This window comes from Tiliqua scincoides, chromosome 1 (assembly GCF_035046505.1).
Source record: "Tiliqua scincoides isolate rTilSci1 chromosome 1, rTilSci1.hap2, whole genome shotgun sequence".
Classification (NCBI taxonomy): Eukaryota; Metazoa; Chordata; class Lepidosauria; order Squamata; family Scincidae; genus Tiliqua; species Tiliqua scincoides.
The window spans coordinates 164,085,532-164,104,220 of NC_089821.1; the positions used below are offsets into that span (position 1 = coordinate 164,085,532).

Sequence of the window (18,689 nt, forward strand, 5' to 3'; positions counted from 1 at the left end):
TTGAATCAGGTCATCTAAGTTGCACCAAGATGCTTCACCAGATCATTACAGCTGGAACTACGTATTACCATTTTAAAGGCACTGTAAAGGGGCGAGCCTTCTTGGTAGTCACACCACAATTACGGAACTCCCTACTGGGGGAATTCAGATCTACCCCCTCCCTTATGGTGTTTTGGCGAGGGCTTAAAACATTTTTGCTTTGTTTGGTATTTGGTGATGGGTTGTCTGCTTTCTGTGCCTCTGTAGCAGTTTTGTGAGTGTAAATAGTTTTTGCCCCCCTCCAACTGGTTTTTATTTTTTGTGATTTTATTTATTGTTTTTATAATGTATAGTTTTAGATTAAATTGTAAACCACTTTTGGCATCTGCTTTAGCATAGCAAAGATGGGGTACAAATCTTTTGAATAATAAAATCGCCTTTATAAAAGCTATTCAGAAAGCATGCTAGATGATGAAAAAGCTACTTTCCTTGCTACTGTTTTTTTTATTTTTAAATCATATAACTCTTCACCACAGGATGCTTGGCCAAAGACAATGCTCTCAGAAGTGGTGCAAAAATTGTTAATGATTTGCATCTGGGTGATCTACATTTTTTGGCACTTAGCTTAAGTTTCACATACACATGAACCGCAAACTGCAAGGCAAGAAGCAAATATCCAGTTTCCTCTCCATTCATGTATTACTATTAAAAATAGCATGAGTGTATACATACCACTTTTTATCAAAGGTTATCTAAGTGGTTTACATAGCAAAATAAATGAGAATATCGTTCCCAAAGCAGTTCACAAAGACTTAGCTTGTCAGAGGACACATTGTTCCAACCAGGACTGAATGGAAAACTGCAAACTGATAAGGAATCTTTTTGATATTCAGAATGTACATAGCAAAAGCTTGTGACTCAGCCACTGATGATCATATTACAACACCAGCACATCTTCTGTCTATCCAAAAGGAGTCTCACACAAATAATTTGAACTGGTACAAACTCTTTCGGAAAAATAATGAACAGATTGATTTTCTAAATGAACGATTAGATTTTAAAAAATCTATTTTCCCAAGATAAAGAGAAAAATATGTTGGGTGTCTGAGAAAACAGACACATTAATCTGCTTTAAACCAGGAGAGAAGCAATTTTGCCAGGTAGCAAGAATACAAAAAGTTACTTAGAGAGATTTAGTTACAGACCACATCTTCTTTCAACATTTTCTGCAAGTTTCTTGAAAATAGTGCTGAAATCGCCATGACAGGTCACCAGCAAACTGAATTCACAAGCATAAGAGTAAGAGTCCTTCCTGAAAGTTGTCAGTAATAGCCAGCAAGCCTACAGAAGAGAAATGGGGGCAGCGGGAAGTTGCTCATACCCCAATCCTTAGAATCAGCCAGTCAAACAAGAGGCAAATTTGGGGAGATATACCAGACTGCGTTTCAGCTATTGACGTACAGAACATATTGTTTGCATTTTCTAGGACCAGTGAATGCAGTAAAACAAAAGCCACAAGAACAGCATCCTCTTTGAAGGTTTCTGAGATGCAGAAAACTGCAGGTGCCAAGAACCCAATTGCATTCTGCAGATTCTTGGTTTTGTGCCTACAGATTTTAAAGGTCGGGTCAAGGGACAACATCATAATGGACTCCAGGGCTCAGCAAAACAGTAGTGTTCCCAGTCAACTCATTAAAACTTGGGTAAATAATCAATTTCACACAATGCCAACACAAATTCTTCATGCCCAATTTTAGGTAATATTCCAGGCAAGTAACACTAATATCTGAGTAGAGACAAGCCTTTACTCCAAATTTATAAGCAAGGTATCACAAAATAATCTTTACAGACTCAGTCTCCCCATGAGAGTTTCTTTTAAAGTACTAAAAACAGTTTTTGTTTTTTTTAAATAACTGAAAAAGGTCTCTTGACAATTCCCACTGAAGAGGTCTAAAAACACATCAGCCAGCTGGAACTGCACAGTTTCTTTTGGCAGCAGGTCTGGGAAAGATGACAAGTTCATCTTGCATGCGTCTTTTCTTTTCCAATTCAGATATCCAAGATATAAAAAGTTTTTTAATCACCCAATCTGGAGGAAAATCAAGGGCAAATAATTCTACTATTGTGGTGACCAAAGTTCAAGTTCAGTGCCCTTTTGCATTCTAAGAACCTTTCTTGAAAGATGAGAGTCCCAATTAAAAGTCATTTTGTAAGTGGGCCAGTTTTGCCTAGAACTATGGTAGCTGCTTGGTAACCCCCAAATTCAGAGACTAAAACAATTACAACACTTAATGAAGATCATGTGGAAGGCTATTGTTAGTCACTGTAATATCTTATATACAAAAAAAAGGTTGTTTTACTGCTAGATGACAGAATATTAACTTAATAATTCTGGGTGCAGGACTTGCATCTGTGTGCATACATTATAGTGAATCTCCACATGTGAAAGCTGACACACACACCCTGAATGTTGTGCATATTCAAAGTATATTTCCCCCAGTCACACATAACACCAGCGAATGGAAACAACCACTGAGTTGGTTGTTTGAAATAGAAGTCAATTGACTATAGAAGTCAGCTGCAATTATGAATTCAAAAAGACATTGGTAGGTACTAACATCCCCTATAACAAGCAGGCCAGGACTGCAGACCAAAGAACAGCAAAAATAGTTCAGTGCACCAAAGGGATGTTTGCACTTCTGTTATTTAAACAGTAATCAGCACCACCACCCCATGCTACACAGCAATCTGCTTTGAACTGGAGTTTTCAAAAGCATTTCGTGTTATTACAGAAAAGGCTTGATGTTTAAAAATAAGACAAAAATTCCACTAGCTATGCCCAAGTCTTTGAGTGTGCATAGAATAACTCATTACATCCTGGCCATAACAAAAACATTTTTATATAAATAAAAAAATAAAGTAGCAGGCAGGTGGATCTTGTCCCTAACTAGCTTCAAGAATATGCACATCTCACCATATGAAGGTTCATGTGCTACTGTTTGATGTATTTATTGGATAACACACACAAGTTCATATTCTAAAAAAAGTTTATCAAGAAATAATTTGTAATGTAATAATCTACATATTAAGCACAGGTCTCTAAATACTCTTGTGATCTCTTTAGAGAATCAGTTCAACAGTTGGCATTATTTTTATTGTGCTTCAGGTACAGAACAATTTCCCATTTCAAGTTGTAGAAGTGCAATACAGAAGTGCTGCAGCTGTACCTGACTTGTTTGAACCCAATTGCTTGTTCCTGGCCTGGTGACACTGCATCTTGATTACTGTTAAGTGCTCTAGGTGGGACTGCTTTTGAGGACGGTCTGAAAGCTGCAGTTAGTACAGAATGTGGAGGCCTGTGCAGTTGTAGGGCCTCAGCAACTCAGCTCTATCAGACAGCTCCTCTTTCAACTACACCGAGTACAGGTTTGCTTCTGGGCACAATTCAGGGTGCTTGTTTTAGCCTTTAAAGTCTTCTATAGCTTAGAACCAGGATATTTGAGGAACTGAATCCTTCCATACAATCCAGGTCATCTCTCAAAATCATCTGAGGAGGACCTTTTGTGTATGCCACCCTTGAGGGAGGCTAGATGGGCAGCTACAAGGTAGGGTAACCCCTGCTAACTGGGTAAGAAGCACTTTTTAAGTGGGTGCTCTTCTTTTATTTAGTGGGGGGGGGAGAGTAACCGGCCCTCCTCACCCCAGCACTGTCTTTTCTAGTGGCTGTCTGCTGGTGTTCTTTTTCATCCTTTTAGATTGTGAGCCCTTTTGGGACAGGGAGCCATTAGTTTGATTTGCTCAGTAAACTGCTTCGTATAATAATAATAATAATAATAATAATAATAATAATAATAATAATAATAATAATAATAATAATAATAATAATAATAGGACCTTCTTTCTGGCAGCACCCCAATTGTGGAATCCCCTCCCTAGTAACTTGAGAGCACAGTCCTCCTTGGATGTCTTTCGACGGTACCTCAAAACACATTTATTTTGGGTAGCATTTTCATTGTGCAAAGGTTGGGTAGTAGGAAATTTTTTATTAAGGGTGTAATTATGTTTTAATGTTGATTTTACACTGTTGCCAAACACAATTTCTATGATTTTACAGATAAATTTTATTCTGCCACCTGTGATGCGATGCACCGATACTGCTTTTATATTGTGGTTTTTTTTCACTCTTGGTGATTTACGATTCTGGTATTAGTTTATTTTTCTATGATATTTATATAGCTATTTATGATTTTATTGTTAGCCCCATTGTGGGTGGAAATGGCAGAGTATAAGTGTCGTAAATTATTCCTCCAGAACAACAGTCTACTTTCATCAATATCAACATGGTGCAATGAATGGAATATAGGAAGACAGAATCAAACCAGCATTTTATTTCTGAAATTCACTAGAAAGCCTTGGCAAATATGCCTTTCAGCCTAACCAAACAGAGCACTTCAAAACCAAGCTGGTTGTAAAGCACTTGTTACCTGAGAACTATAAAAGAGGTAACATGATCCCCCTTTCCTTATTTACTCCAAGCCACCCAAGTGGTAGAGCTACAGTTTCTGATAGCATGACAGAACATTCCATTCTGGTACATCATTGAACAGACAACACCAATACTGAAAGTCAACTAACCAAACAACCAGAATCAGTATCAAATAGATAATGACTGGCACTTATTTCAGAAATAGGTCAAATATTTCAGAAATAGTCTCTTGATGACTGTAGACACTGGGCTGGTTGAAATGTAACATGTAGCCATATTTTAATGATGATTTGTTAAACATAATAATATTGGCTTCACAGATGATAATCAATCCTGGCTTCTTTTGCCATGCTCACATTTCTTTGTCCGTTATCAAGATTTACTCAACATACTAGTTTGTACAGATGCAAGCCGCACCCAACTTGCAGTTCACCATATTAGTTCTAAAATTTTTCTGCTTCTTCCAATAAAGAAGCATAGGAACTAAATTTTAAGGATTAAAGCTTGCCATGATATTCTATAAATTTTCAGTTTTTAATCCTGTTTTTATATGTTGAGATAACAAACTCTTGGTTACATCTCTTTCAAATTTAAGACAGATTTTCAATTAAGTAAAAAATCAAAGTTTCTTTCCTGTCATGTCAAGAAGACAAATCTGCTACAAGGTCAGATTTCTTTCAACCCAACGTTACTCAAAATTTTATATAAACAGTCAAAGGACTGTGGCACTATACAGGAGGTAACTGAAATTCTAATAAGGTTTCTCTTACAACTACCTTAGGTAATTGTATATTTATCATTTTTACTTTTAACAGCCAAACCTTACAGTTAACACCCTGAGGTTCAATTACACTGTTTTAATAAAGACATTACTTTTAAGAGATATGAACAATAAACTGTTTATTCAGTCATTTTTTGCGCTTTACAACTGGAATTCTGGAAACTCAAACACAACATCTTTGCCTGTGAGCTTCTTGTAGACACCAGAAAATGTTTCTACCTGCAAAGAGAAGTTAAAAAAAGTCAGTTTCATAGCCATCAATTTAAGGACACATTCTACACAATATAAAACAAATTAACAGCAACATTTAAAATGGTGTCCTACATGGTTTTACGCTTTCAAAATTATTTGCCAATTCTTAGAATCTAGAGAAATATACAGGGCACCAACCTTCAAAGCTTTGAGAGCAGAAGACAAACTCCCTCAACAACAATATGGAATAGGACTGCACATTGGTGCACTTAAATGACAAGCTGCCATAAAAACACTAGCACAAAGTTATGGGTTAATCCCAAGCAATGCCAAAGATGGAAAGCAGTAACACTGGTTAGTACATGTGAACACCAGCGTCCATGTTAAATGGTTCCATTTATGCTACGTGAAATGCTCCCAAACACACATTATTTGGTCTCATCACTAGGATATCTGAAAAGAGAGCAAACGGGGAGATTTCTCCTCCTTCCACTTTCAATATGTGCTTGTTGTTGACTGGAAACGGTCAGTGGTATTCTCTACCAGTGTTATTTACCCTGTGGACCCCAGTGGGGTCGCAAAGCCTCATATGGAGGAGGCCATGGCAACTTTTCAAAGCCTATGCAAGAAAGAATCTCGATCCAATCTGATAAAGACACTGCCTTTTCAAAACTTGAGTACTTAATCCTGCACAGTCTCTTCTTGTTGTCTTACCCTACAGCTCCTAAGGCCACCCCTGCTCAGGCTGTTACCTCACAGGCTTGTTGTTAAGACACAAGAGATAGGGGAAATGGAGTGGACAAGGGTGAGGCTGATAGGGTCCCAGGAAAGGGGCAGGATCAGTGGCGGGTCCTCAGTCTCATACTTTATTGGGGTTCTGGCACAAAAAAGGTTGAAGACCACTGTTCTGTACTAAGCAACTGAAACGATCCAAATTTGTGCTTAACTAGGTAAAGTACAATGGGATGCCTGCTTGCCATAGGAAAAGCAGGAGATAATGGGAAAATAAACTGCTACTGCCCCCAGAAGCAATGCACCATTTTTGGAAAATGCCTTGCTATCTGAAAATTGTTGCTTTTACCTAAGAAAGCTGAATACTGGAAGTGCTCTAAAGGGCTGACTATCAAACAGCTCTAAAATAGGTCATTTACAGAAGGCAGAATGCACTAAATGCCTGCCATTCAATCATGTACCATGATGATTTTCAGTTCAGACTATTCAGTCAAGCAAAATGTTGGGAGGTCTTGTTGTACACATCTCATTTCTCTAGAGCAGTGGTTCTCAAACTTTGAGGGAGCCTTACTTCCTCAGTAAGTTCCTGCAGAGGAGGGGCTAGGGCTAAGGGGGGTGAGCGGGGTGCTTTGCACTTACTTTCAGAAGGCAGGCCTGCAGCAGGCTACAGGAGGTGCAGGGAGCCCTGCATAGCACTCCCTGAGGCTTGGAACATTCGCTAAAAGTGGGCACAAAGCACCTCCTGCAAAACGGAAATGCTCTGCGCCCACTTTTAGTGAAAGTTCCAAGCTTCAGGGAGCGCTGTCTAGGGCTGCACAGGTCTCCCCGTACCTCCTGTAGCCTGTGGCAGCCCTGGCTTCTGAAAGTAAAAGCACACCCCTTGCCCCCCTTAGTGACGTGATCCTGGAGATCGTGTCACTGCCTCCCCCCCTTTCCCCGCCCCTTAAAGGATGGGGGAAGCATTACACCAACTGGTGGGTCCCAACCCACCACTCTGAGAACCACTGCTCTAGAGGTTTTCTGAATGCCAGCTTAAACAAATCCATTTCTTACCTTGTGTTCAACATTGTTCTGTTGCGCTTTGTCTAAGTGAACCTTTATGAGCCGGCTGCCATCCAGTTTTACGCGGATTCTCTTGCCCACAATTTCACTTGGAAAAACCAGGTCTTCAAGAATGGCATCGTGCACTGCAGTGAGTGTACGGCTGAACAGAAATATTACGCATAATTGAAATTGTTGTACTATTGCAAATTTTTTCAACTTTTTTAGGCTGCTAGATGCAAAAAGGCTTGCGTGGAACGCATTTTGAGTTAAGCTCTTTCTTTCCATAATTATATTACGTCACTCCCCCAGTCACAGATGAATAGTTTCTCCTTAGGGAATGCTTGGGTGCTACACAGTAATCGGATCTCATGTGATCTGTATGTATTTAAACACAGTCAAGTCAGGGTACGTCTTTAGCAAAGCTCTTCACTTTTTGGGTCATTCTTTTGGGATGTTCAGGACTACTACAGCAAGATGTAATGTGCTATGGTTCAGCACTGTTTACACAGTTTTTTTAAGCAATAGTTAAACCCATGTTCTTTTTCACTCCCAGTGAAGCCAATGGAATCAGCTCTTAGGCTTCACTGGACTATAGATCAGGCTACAGAATACTCAGTTGGTAATTTCCAGGCTTCCCCACCTGAAATTCAAACTATGTGTGGGATTCTGTCTCATGCAGTACCAAGTTGGGCAGTATCCTTGACTGAATAATTATTGCTCCCTTTCATCCTTTAACCTACTTCACTTTCTATAAGTACAATTACTACTTCACTTTCTACAATTACTAAGATGTCCCATTACAGTTCAAAAGGCAAGAAAATTAAAGTATAACATTCAAACCATCACACTACAGCTGAAAAAAGGGCCAGCAACTCTACTTACTAATTGCTTCTCAACATACAACAATCACCAGTCTTGTTTGGACAATGGAAAAAAATTATGCCCCCATCTACTAGGAAACTTACAAGGTAGGCTCAAGTACCAGAGCCCTGGAGCGTTCTCTTGCTGTCGCAAGTAAGCAATACATGGAATCACTTTGCTTCACAACTGCTCAAGTAAACTTCCTCATTATTGCAACTACTATAGAAAAAGAGCAGGCTCATACTGTTGCCAAGCATAGGTGGGATGTATCCTGGAAGAATGATAGTAATAGTGTCCTCTCTAGCCAGGATTCCTAACAAGAGCTGTAAACTTGGCACTTTGGGTATCTAGTACCCATTTTGGGGTCAAATTGAAACAGAGAGGTACTATATAAAAGCCAAAAGAAGCGTTTCCAAAGGCAGCCAGTAGGATTTTATAAATTACATTTTCTGTTGCTGCCCCTCCACCTGACTCTAGTAGACTTGGACAATCGGCATTATGAGAAAAAACTACTAAAGGACCTTAGTAGTCATAAGACAAAAACATGAAGATATGAAACACCAGCAAGTAATTTGAGGTGCTTTATGAAATCATCACAGCACCTGACAGACTAGAGGAGTTCAACCACATGTTCAAGACTGATCTCAAAGATGTGAGGAAATAAAGCTGTGTTTGCAGTTTGAGGAAATAAAGTTGTGTCTGCAGTTTCAACATACAAAGCTGCCTTAAACCAAGGCAAATCATGGACCCATTGAATTTGCTATTATTTGAATGGCAGTGATTCTTTAAGATCTCACTCAGAGAGTTATTCCCAGTTCTTCCCTAATTCATCAAGTCTATTTAACTAGAGATGCTTGAAAGAGAACCAGGGACAGTTCTACAGGCACAGCATGTACTCTATCATTGAATCATGACCCTTCCCAGGATTATGGCCTTGCAAGTAAAGAGAGTCTCGTATCCCCATTAAATTGTTGCCATCAAGCGTCTCCTTGCATCTTTGAGCATCAACTATATATCCACGCTAACAGAACATAAGAATAAGCTATCAAAATGTAATTTTAACACAAATAACGTCCTTATTTCACAACATCACAATATATACAGTTTGGTAATTACCTCCTGGGGCGCTTTTGCTTGTTTTTTGTGCGGCTTTTTCTCGTTGGCTTTGGCAAAATTCGTCTCTGTTAAAGAAGAGAGCATGAGGCACACCAACCTATTTTGTTCACATTGAATACTTGATACTTGACAATTCAATAGACTGGATTTGCTGCTTGGGACCTAATTCCAATGCAATCCCATACTATGCATGTTTAACTGGAAGTATGGACTTGCTTCAAGTGTGTCTGTACATGGAACTAAAGTCTTGTGCTACCATTTAGCATACCTTTTGAGACTAAGGATCCAAAGTATCAGTCTGGCTTATTAAGCAAGCATCTATCCAGTCCCCCTCCCCAAAACAACCTCTTCACTCCAATCAAAAATACACCAAACACCCTCCCTAACTAGAAGTCCAGAAACTACAATTGGACATGGTAGTAAAAAAGGACATGCTTCTGTGGGTATACTGCAAGAGGTTCTTTGCCCTTCCACTAACCAGGTGCAGCCAGCCCCTTACCCTGCCCTCCATTAAGAAGGGCTTAGTGCTGCTTCTCTATTTGTCCAGGTTGCTGTACATCTTTCTAAAAATTAAATAATCTCCCACCTTTTCAGCAGCAAGCCTGACAATCATGATTAAGTAAAGATTTCCTCTCCAGTCTTTTTCCAGCACCCATCCAGCAGCAAACACAATTAGAAACCCTCCGCTCCTCAATAACTCCTGCTTCCTTGCTTCTCACTTGTACACTCATCCTGCACAGGGCTTCATTTCTACAACAGTGCAAGACTAACTCCTGTTTTCAACAAGGACAGTGAACACAATTGTTCTCTAAATAAAATATGATATACAGGGGGTCCTGCGTTGTCCACAGGTGTTCTGTCCCAGGATTCCCCACGGATAACAAAACCTGAGGATGATGAAATCTGTGGGTCTCAGGGCCCTCTAATCCTCCGGAGGTGATAGCAGCTGCACTTCCCAGGCCTCAGAAGGCCTTATAAGGGCCTAAAACATATCTTCCAATTTCCCTCTGAAAACCAGAAGTAGCCTTCTAAAGCCTTAGAAGGCATTCTGAGGGCTGAGGAGGCTGTGCACGGCCTCAGAACATTCTCTGGTAGCAACAGAAGCACAGGGGATCAAATCCGCAGGTAATGTGGGCCTACTGGATACTCCAGATTTGTGTATGCAAACCTTCTTTCCCCCAACAGCTCAACTTAGAATTCGTCCCCCATTCCCTTCAATCAGTCTTCGGAATACATGCTGGAAGAAGGAACTATAATGGACTACATAAAAGCAGGAATGAAAATGGTCCAAAACTAGGTCTTAAAATGTCACTGCCTGCTCAAGCTCCATCAACCACAATGGCTGCAGGATTAATGATTCAGCAGCAGCAAAGGCTGGACAGGTAACCTAACTGAGGTGCTAATGAGGAAAATGTCAGCAGTTTAAAACAAATAGCAAAAATGCTATGGCTTCTCATGGTTGCAGTCTGCTTTCTGACCCTGGTCACCAGAATTAACTTCATGATTACCATGGCAGGTACATTTATTGATTATGGCAGGTTAAATTTATTGGTTATTATTCATAACCAAAGAACTGTCCTTCAGTAACACAAAATCTCTTGCCTTTTATTAACCCAGTGTTTTGTAGAAATTTATAAGAAGTTGCACCTACCTGAGCAATGAAGACCACATGCTTCCCGCTAAACTTTTTCTCAAGCTCACGAACTAGCCGCACCTGAATCTTCTGGAAAGATTTCAACTGAGGAACTGGAACAAATATGATGATTGCTTTCCTGCCACCACCCACTTCAATTTCCTAAGCAAAAACAGACAACCAATTCTGAAGTAACTGTAAATGAATGCAGTTATGCTTTTAAATAAAAGTAAGCACTTGCGGCTTTGCTGCTTTAGCACCAACAAACAGAATACAAATGAATTACAGTAGCCTTACACCAAATCAAACCTTTCGACATAGAATTCTGTATCTAGTCCAATTAGTAGTTGCTCTCTGCAGTCATTGATGGAGGTTGTTCCCAAACACCTGCAACTTCATCATCTAAGAAATACAAAGGAGCAATCCTCGGCCCTTTTACATGCAAAGATGTTCTCTTTCATTAAGTTATTGTCCTTCCCCATCTTGACTAAAGCACTATTTTCTAAATTTTCAGGGAAACAATTCCACTTCTACAAAATTTTCTATAGGAACCACATGGCGCAGATTATGCTTTGTTCACTTTCTACTAAAGATTTTGCTAACAACTGTAACTAAACTCCATACACAAACAATTCTGGCATCCATACCATGCTGGCAAAAAATTAACACAGCTATGCAACAGCTCTTCCCGAGCATGGACACTTATACCTTAAATATAGCCAGCTGGATCATATGTGTCCTGCATGGTTTGTCTCCTCAGCAACTATGCATACTGAGAAGTTGTAGGAATATACAGGACGCTTCCCACATCAGCCTTTTCAGCCAAGGGAGAAAAACTTGCTTTCCAACGTTGTGGAATGGGACTATACATCATTGCCCCTTATGGAGCTAAGCTCCCATATGCCACCTGGGCAGAGCCATGCAAGAGCCATCTTACTGGATGCCCACGTTGGGTTTTCCTTGAGACCGCTGGAATTCATGGTCATTAGTTAAGAGAAACTAATGTCAAAGAGTCAACAGAATACCAGCGGGGGAAAATCTAACATTTAACACACACTTAACCATACAACATTATACATTAAGGCCCTTTCAAACATCATAACTACTTAATGTACATACTAAGCATCCCATGAACCCAACTGCAAGCTGCACTGACAAGAAACTCTTTAAATTACCTTTGCTGCTGTGATGTTCAATTCCCTCAGCTGAGCTTTTAAGTCAGAATTCATCTCCAACTCCAAGAGAGCCTAGAAGCAAAAAAGTAAACAAAACATATTTTGCATTAAAAAACAAAATCAAAAATCAAGTAACATACTTGCTCTTTGTCATGCCAACATTAGAGTCAAATCCCTGTTATTTTGTTATTTCTGTAATGTTGACTGATACATGTCCATAAAGAACTATTACAGATTCAGCAGGAAAGTCTAAAAGAATCCAGAGAAACTGCAGTATTGTTCACTCAAACACACATAGAACCTGCAAGACGTTCCCTTATCAATATTTCAATTCAACACTGTCCACCAGTAAAGAAACATGCACAACTTATGAAACATTTTGGTTGTAGACCCCAAACCACTTGTTTGAGATCACAACTTTACATGTCTTCTCAGGTGGTTTGATAGTTACAATGGCATCAATGTGGCTGAGTGCAAATCTATAGTACAGCACAAATGTTAAACAACAGTGTTATTCCTTCAGGTTGGAACTTAAACTTCAATACCCACCTCACCACCAAGCTATACAATCCAAATTACAACTGGAAGGGATACATACCTGGGAGATGCCAGACTCAAATTCATCCGGCTTTTCGCCATTGGGCTTCACAATCTTCGCACTGGAACTAAACATGGTTCTGCACAACAAAGGAAAAACCACAGTATTTCAACACAGTTAAAAATAGTGTTTTGCTCCTACCACAACAGAAACAAATTAAGAAAACACTAAAGCAGAGTAGAATAGGTCTTGGGAAACCAGGGTTCCAATCTCCACTCAGCTATGAAATTCACTAGAGTACCCCTGGGTCAGTTACTATCTCTCAGCCTAACCTACCTAACAGGGTTGTGATGTATATGGTTTTTCCCTGGCCCCTTTTATCCTTACCCTCCACTCCTTGGAACAAAGTTAAAACAAAAATTAATATAGGCCATGAGTAGGCATGAGTGCAGTATTAAGAATGCATGCTAAGAGCAGGAAGCCTAGTTTCAGCTCAGTGAAAAGCTCATTGGGAGACCTTAAGCAAAGCAATCACTTAACCTCAACCCCCATATTTGTAACAAGTTAACAGCAGCAGTCTACATTACAAGAACATTGTAATAACAGAAACAACTATGTGAAACACTTTGAAGACTTAGATTAACTGTCAGTTAACTACAAAAAGCACTGTGAAGCACACACATAACTGGGATTTCTATTACTCCAGGTCAGGCCAACACAAATAAGCAAACTAAGACGTGACAAGCACAGTGCCATACAACACAGAATCCTTATGAAAAGACTAAAGTAGCACATGACACTCCCAGTCTTGGAAACATTATTCTTAGTTTTTAAGGGCTGCAAAAGGTTAGAAAGCAGAGCTGCCATATAGGAAATCTGAAGAAGAGGAAAATCACTGTGACACTTCCAAAGACAGAGAGGTCCCTCCAAGGCCCACCCTGGGAACTATTCAAATAAAAGGCAAGGGCAAAATGAGAATGCAAAAAAAAAGTGATAGGCAGCCATAAGAAGAGCTGCGCTGGATCAAGCCAAAGGCCCATTTAGTCCAGTCTCTTGTATCTTACAGTAGCCCACCACATGGCTCAGGAAGCACACAAGACAAGGTGCCCTCCCTTCCACCTGGCATCGTGAGGTAGCCTACTTCTGAAATCAGGAGGCTGCACATACAGGTCATGGCTTGTAACCTGCGACAGACCTTTCCTCCAAAAGTTTGTCCAATCCCCTTTCAAAGGCATCCTGGCCAGGTGCCATCACCACATCCTGTGGCAAGGAGTTCCACAGGCTAATTACACAGCCCTCCCCCACCAACAGCTCTGCACCGTGCCAGAGAGAGAGCACCCACACTAGAGCTGGCAACTTGGCTCACCATGTGCTTACCCCTACAGCAAGAGCCACTGTCTGCACTGCCGAGACTGCTAGTGGGAAGAGAAGGGGTGGTGTGCAGGGACTCCTGAAAGTTAAACAAGCTGTTGCTCCTGGTCAGGGCTTAATAATGAAGACCCCCCCACTCCAAACACACACACGCTATGATGGACACTGGGGGAGAAGCGTGACTGGGCGCAGAGTGCAAAGGCACAAGGCAGGAGGGCGGCACGCGTCAGGCCCTCAGAGCAGAGCACTCCCTGGTCCTGCTGCCCCCAGGCCTCCTCACAGCGGCCCCCTCCCCCCGCCACCAGGATAAGGCCCCTTCTCCCGTCCCGGGGAGCCATCCGGCACGGGGGGGCGGCGAATCCAAAGTATCTCGACTCCCTCGTTCTAGGCGGACACGCTTTCGACCGCTCAGCGCAGTATTACCGGAGTTCACGTTAAAAAAATCATCCGCCCGATGCAGGCCTCGGCCGAGCGCACCCACCTCTCTCAGCGCCGGCCCAAGGAAGAGGAAGAACTCTCGCGAGAACACGACACATTCGGGCCCAGGACAGGACGCGGTTCCGCCCGCCAATCGTCTTGAAGCTTCGGCAGGAAGTCCATCGCGTGACATGCACTTCCGCCCTGGTGAAGCTCCTGAGTGGGTGTGAACTCCGGGCGGAAGTCGGCCGAGCAGACGTTCCACTGCCCTCTGGAAGAACCTGCTGGGGAAAAGCAGGAAGAAGTGGCAGCATCTGCCCTGAACCTAGAGGGTGGGAGCGTCTGTGCTTGCAAGCTCTGTGTGTGTATGCATATATATATATATATGTGTGTGTGTGTATATGCATACACACAAACATATGTATTACATGTATGTATACGTACAGTGTGTATATATATGTGCATGTGTATGCATGCATATGTGTGTGTCCGTATGCGTAGGAAGCCATATATATGTACATAGCTTCCAACTAAAAACGCTTCCACTCCTTTAACCTTATTATTAAGGTTAAATTGTTCTTTAACTTTTCTACTACTGAATTGAGGGCAAATCCTATCCAATTTTCCAGTGCTGGTGCAACTGTGCCAGTGGGGTGTGCACTGCATCCTGTGGTGAGGAGGCACTCATAGAGACCTCCTGAATGTATGGGAACATTTGTTCCCTTACCTCAGGGCTGTATTGCAGCTGCGAGTTGTATAGGATTGGGCCCTGAGGGCCAGTTTTCCAGTGCCGGTGCAACTGAATTGAGGACGTGTTCTGATCTTTGCATACCTGGAAAACCAGGAATTTTCCTACTGCAACGGCAAGGGACCATACTATGGGTATGATTCCAAAAATTAGAGAGCAATCCTAACCAACTTTCCAACACTGACAGAGCTATACCAAAGAGGTGTGCACTGCATCGTGCAGTGGGGAGGCAGTCAAGGGGGCCTCCTCAAGGTAATGACACGTTTGTTACCTTAACCTGGGGCTGCATTGCGACTAGGTCAGTGCTGGAAAGTTGGTTAGGATTGTGCCCTTAGATGTTTAAACATGAAGTCTATCATCATAAGTAATGTCAATATATATCCATATATAGAGGGCAGCCAAATAGAATTTCAAGTTGTATATAGAGCCTGTGGGCACCTCAGTGACTGGCAAATAGAAAGGTAAATTATCCATCAGCATGCTGGAGAGCTCCTTGCTGAATACAATTACATATATGTATATCGGTTTATTCATATTGAAAGTCAATGTATATAAATTTGATATTAACTATGATGACACATAATAATAGTAATAAATACTAAAGGTTAGTATTTATTAAAGGTTAGTTAGTAAAGGTGAGCGCAAGCCTAACCCACTTTCCAGGACCAACATAAAGGCAATGCAGCTCTTAGGTAAGGAAACAAATATTGCCTTACCTTGAGGAAGCCTTCGTGAGTGCCCCCCAACTGCAGGATTCAGCACATGTCCTACTGGCACAGCTATGCCGGTGCTTAAAAGTAGGTTAGGATTTGGGCCTTAGACTAATTTACCCATAGTATATGGTCCCCAGCCTATTGCAATAGAAAAATTCCTGATTTTCAGGGCATGCAAAGATCAGGACATGTCCTCAATTCAGGAATGGCTAATATATTTGACAGATCTGACAATGAGGAAAAATTGGTAGATGAGAAAAGAAATAAAATGGAAACTGTATACCACACCACACCAGTTTTGACTGGTTTTTTTTTTACTCTCAGCTTGTTTTTGTATTCATTTTCTTTGTATTTAATGTATTGCTAATTGTTATATCTTTGATAAGAACCTATATTACAACTTTTTCTCAGGTAAGTGCGTATAGGATTGCAGCCAAACTTACTTGCATCGATAATACATTAGTAGCTGTTTATAGTGCATGCCCAGTATGCAATATTCCCTCACACTGCCTTCAAATGTACCTTGTCTCAAAATTGGCAAAGCAAGCTGGTAGAGATGATATGGATCCCCATGTTTACAATTACATCCTCCAGCATTTTCTCAATGTATCTGAACAAGAGCAGCACCAGGAGACACTTCCTGTGTTCATTGCATAGGTGGCCTTATCAAATGGCACCTATACCAGTCTCATATGGCATAGGAAAGCCCCAATGCCCAGGGTGAAGCTGGAATTTCAGAGAATCCTTGAAGTACTTATTGCATACACACCACTGCTCACACCATTCTCTGCACTATGTTCAGTGTGCTGATCCATTGTGTGACCAGATCACCTAGACCAGGTGGTATTGAGCACCTTGTGTGCTTTTGGAGCTTTGTCAGTGGGGCCATAGCAGTGGCTGAGTGATAGAAGTGTCTGCACTTGGCCAGTGCGGTTTTTAGTGTCTCAGCAAACAAGAACATTCAAGAACAAGAATCAATAACATAGAATTGCTTCAAGAACAAGAATCAATAATGGCTCAAACAGCGGGCAAGACATGGGATGTATTTTACAGAAATTGAACAAATTTCTGGAGGAAAAATCTATCATGGGTTACAAGCCATGATGTGTATGTGCAACCTCCTGATTTTAGAAATGGGCTATATCAGATGCAAGATGCAAGAGAGGGCACCAGGATGCAGGTCTCTTGTTGTTTTGTGTGCTCCCTAGGGCATTTGGTGGGCCACTGAAAGATACAGGAAGTTGGCCTAGATGTGCCTTTGGCCTGATCCATTGGGGCTGTTCTTACGGTTGTGCACTGCACAAGGGGGCCACATCCAAGGGGGTGCCATTCACACGGGAAGCAGGAATGATGGCAGAACATCACTTCTGGCAGGTAAGAAGGGGTACCTTTTTCTAAATTGCACAAAGGTGGTCTTTGGGGTAGTGGTGGCCATGATGCACATTTAAAATACCTATTTTTGTTGGTCTCAATAGCTGACAGGCAAAAGCAGCTTGCCTGGTGGGATGTAAAGTCTTACGTGGTGCTGTAGCAGCAGGCCACTTGCTCTTTCCAGTTTGCACATCTGTTAGGATCCAAGAGAGAATTAGTAACAATAAAACTTGAAATCTTGGAATATAGTTCATTAAAAAGTTTTCAAGGGCTAACTGTTTTCTTCCTTTTCTAATTTTTTTTGCCCAGCCCAAAGGTGTACACATTTAGGGCCCAATCCTATCCAAATTTCCATAACTGATGCAGCCACAATGCAGCCCCAAAGTAAAGGAATAAATGTTCCCATACCCTGAGGAGCCCTGTGTGACTGCCCCTCCCCCCAAGTTCAAGATGCAGCACACATCCTATTGGCATGGCTGCACCAGCCCTGGAAAATTGGACAGGATTGGGCCCTCAGTCTCTGCTTGGAAGAAATGGCTTAAGCTTGGAAAGCACCATTTGCTAATGAAGGTTGAGAAAGAACCATTGATGTGGAGAGGGCAATTCAAGGACCCAGAAAGCCTTCCCATTTCTTTTAAAGCCACTATAGCTCCTCTCCCACCCCACTACCTTCCCTCAGTGGTTCTTCCCACTTTCTTAAAAGCAGAGTTCCAGGGGCTGTGCAGGCACTGAGTTTTTGTCAAGGAAGTGAAGGGTTTCATGTTCCGGTCTGCAAGAGAGAGGTGAGTGTCTAGAGACAGGCTGAATTGAGAATCATGGAGGGCTGAGAAGGAAATGAGAGAGGGTGTGCAAATACTGATATTTAGCTATTTCTGTCCATCCGACAAAGATCAAATGTGTACACCTGTGAGCTGGGCAGAAATGAGTGAAAGCAACGTAATAAAGCTCACTGGGGCTGGGAGTGAGCCCCACTGACTACAAATGGGTTTACTTCTTGAGTAGACCTGCCTGGGATTGGGCTCTGAATTTGGTGGTACTTCCTCTCTCTGTTCACCTGCATCTAGGACTGAGAACTTCACTTCCTGGCTGTTGCTGGCCTGCAGTTGTTTGATTTCTCTGTAAACCACTTGGTGAACTTTTTTGGTCAAAAAGCGGTACATAAGTATTCTGAACAGTAGTAATATTGTGCGCTGGAAGAAATGGGTTTGCCTTGAGGGTTTCTTGCATTGCAGGTTTGAGATGGATGCAGCTGTAGAGCTTATGGAGGTGCAAGTGGAAAACTCAAAATTGTGTAATCCAATCCCTTGAACCCATTTTTGCCCAGCCCACAAGTGTACACATTTGATTTCTGTTGCGCGTATTCAATGTTGGGCAGAAATAGCTTTTAATATTCTTTGTGTGTGTGTGTTGTAATACTCTTGTGGGGTGTGTGTGGTGACACTCTTTTGTGTGTGTTGTGACACTTTTGTGTGTTGTGTGTGTTGTGACTGTTTTGTGACACTTGTTTGTGGGGTGTGTGTTGTGACTGTGGG

The 18,689-nt window shown here is 41.5% G+C and overlaps 1 protein-coding gene and 1 non-coding gene across 3 annotated transcripts; both read right to left on the reverse strand.

The window, feature by feature from the left end:
* Window positions 1-5,338: 5,338 nt before the first annotated feature.
* On the reverse strand, window positions 5,339-14,421 carry RPS7 (ribosomal protein S7). 2 transcript variants are annotated; one of them, XM_066612368.1, is made up of 7 exons: window positions 14,390-14,421; window positions 12,598-12,676; window positions 12,000-12,071; window positions 10,843-10,986; window positions 9,192-9,256; window positions 7,224-7,374; window positions 5,339-5,465 (listed from the first exon to the last, which is right to left on the reverse strand). In XM_066612368.1, exons 2-7 carry the CDS (start codon window positions 12,670-12,672, stop codon window positions 5,388-5,390), a joined length of 585 nt encoding a protein of 194 aa, XP_066468465.1. In that variant the 5' UTR covers window positions 12,673-12,676; window positions 14,390-14,421; the 3' UTR covers window positions 5,339-5,387. The 2 variants fall into 2 exon arrangements, with proteins under 2 accessions (XP_066468465.1, XP_066468464.1); XM_066612367.1 differs by having other exon boundaries at window positions 14,332-14,406.
* LOC136638384 (small nucleolar RNA SNORA73 family) lies at window positions 11,555-11,777 on the reverse strand. Its single transcript, XR_010793607.1, has one exon. It is a non-coding gene; the product is annotated as a small nucleolar RNA SNORA73 family (small nucleolar RNA).
* Window positions 14,422-18,689: the final 4,268 nt, after the last annotated feature.

Coding starts and splice junctions, on each gene's coding strand:
- RPS7 (XM_066612368.1), bottom strand. CDS start 12,672: ATGTTTAGTTCCAGTGCGAAGATTGTGAAGCCCAATGGCGAAAAGCCG. Junction 12,072..12,597: donor TTGAGTCTGGCATCTCCCAG/GTATGTATCCCT, acceptor TTTTGCTTCTAG/GCTCTCTTGGAGTTGGAGAT. Junction 7,375..9,191: donor AAGCAAAAGCGCCCCAGGAG/GTAATTACCAAA, acceptor ATTTCTGTTCAG/CCGTACACTCACTGCAGTGC.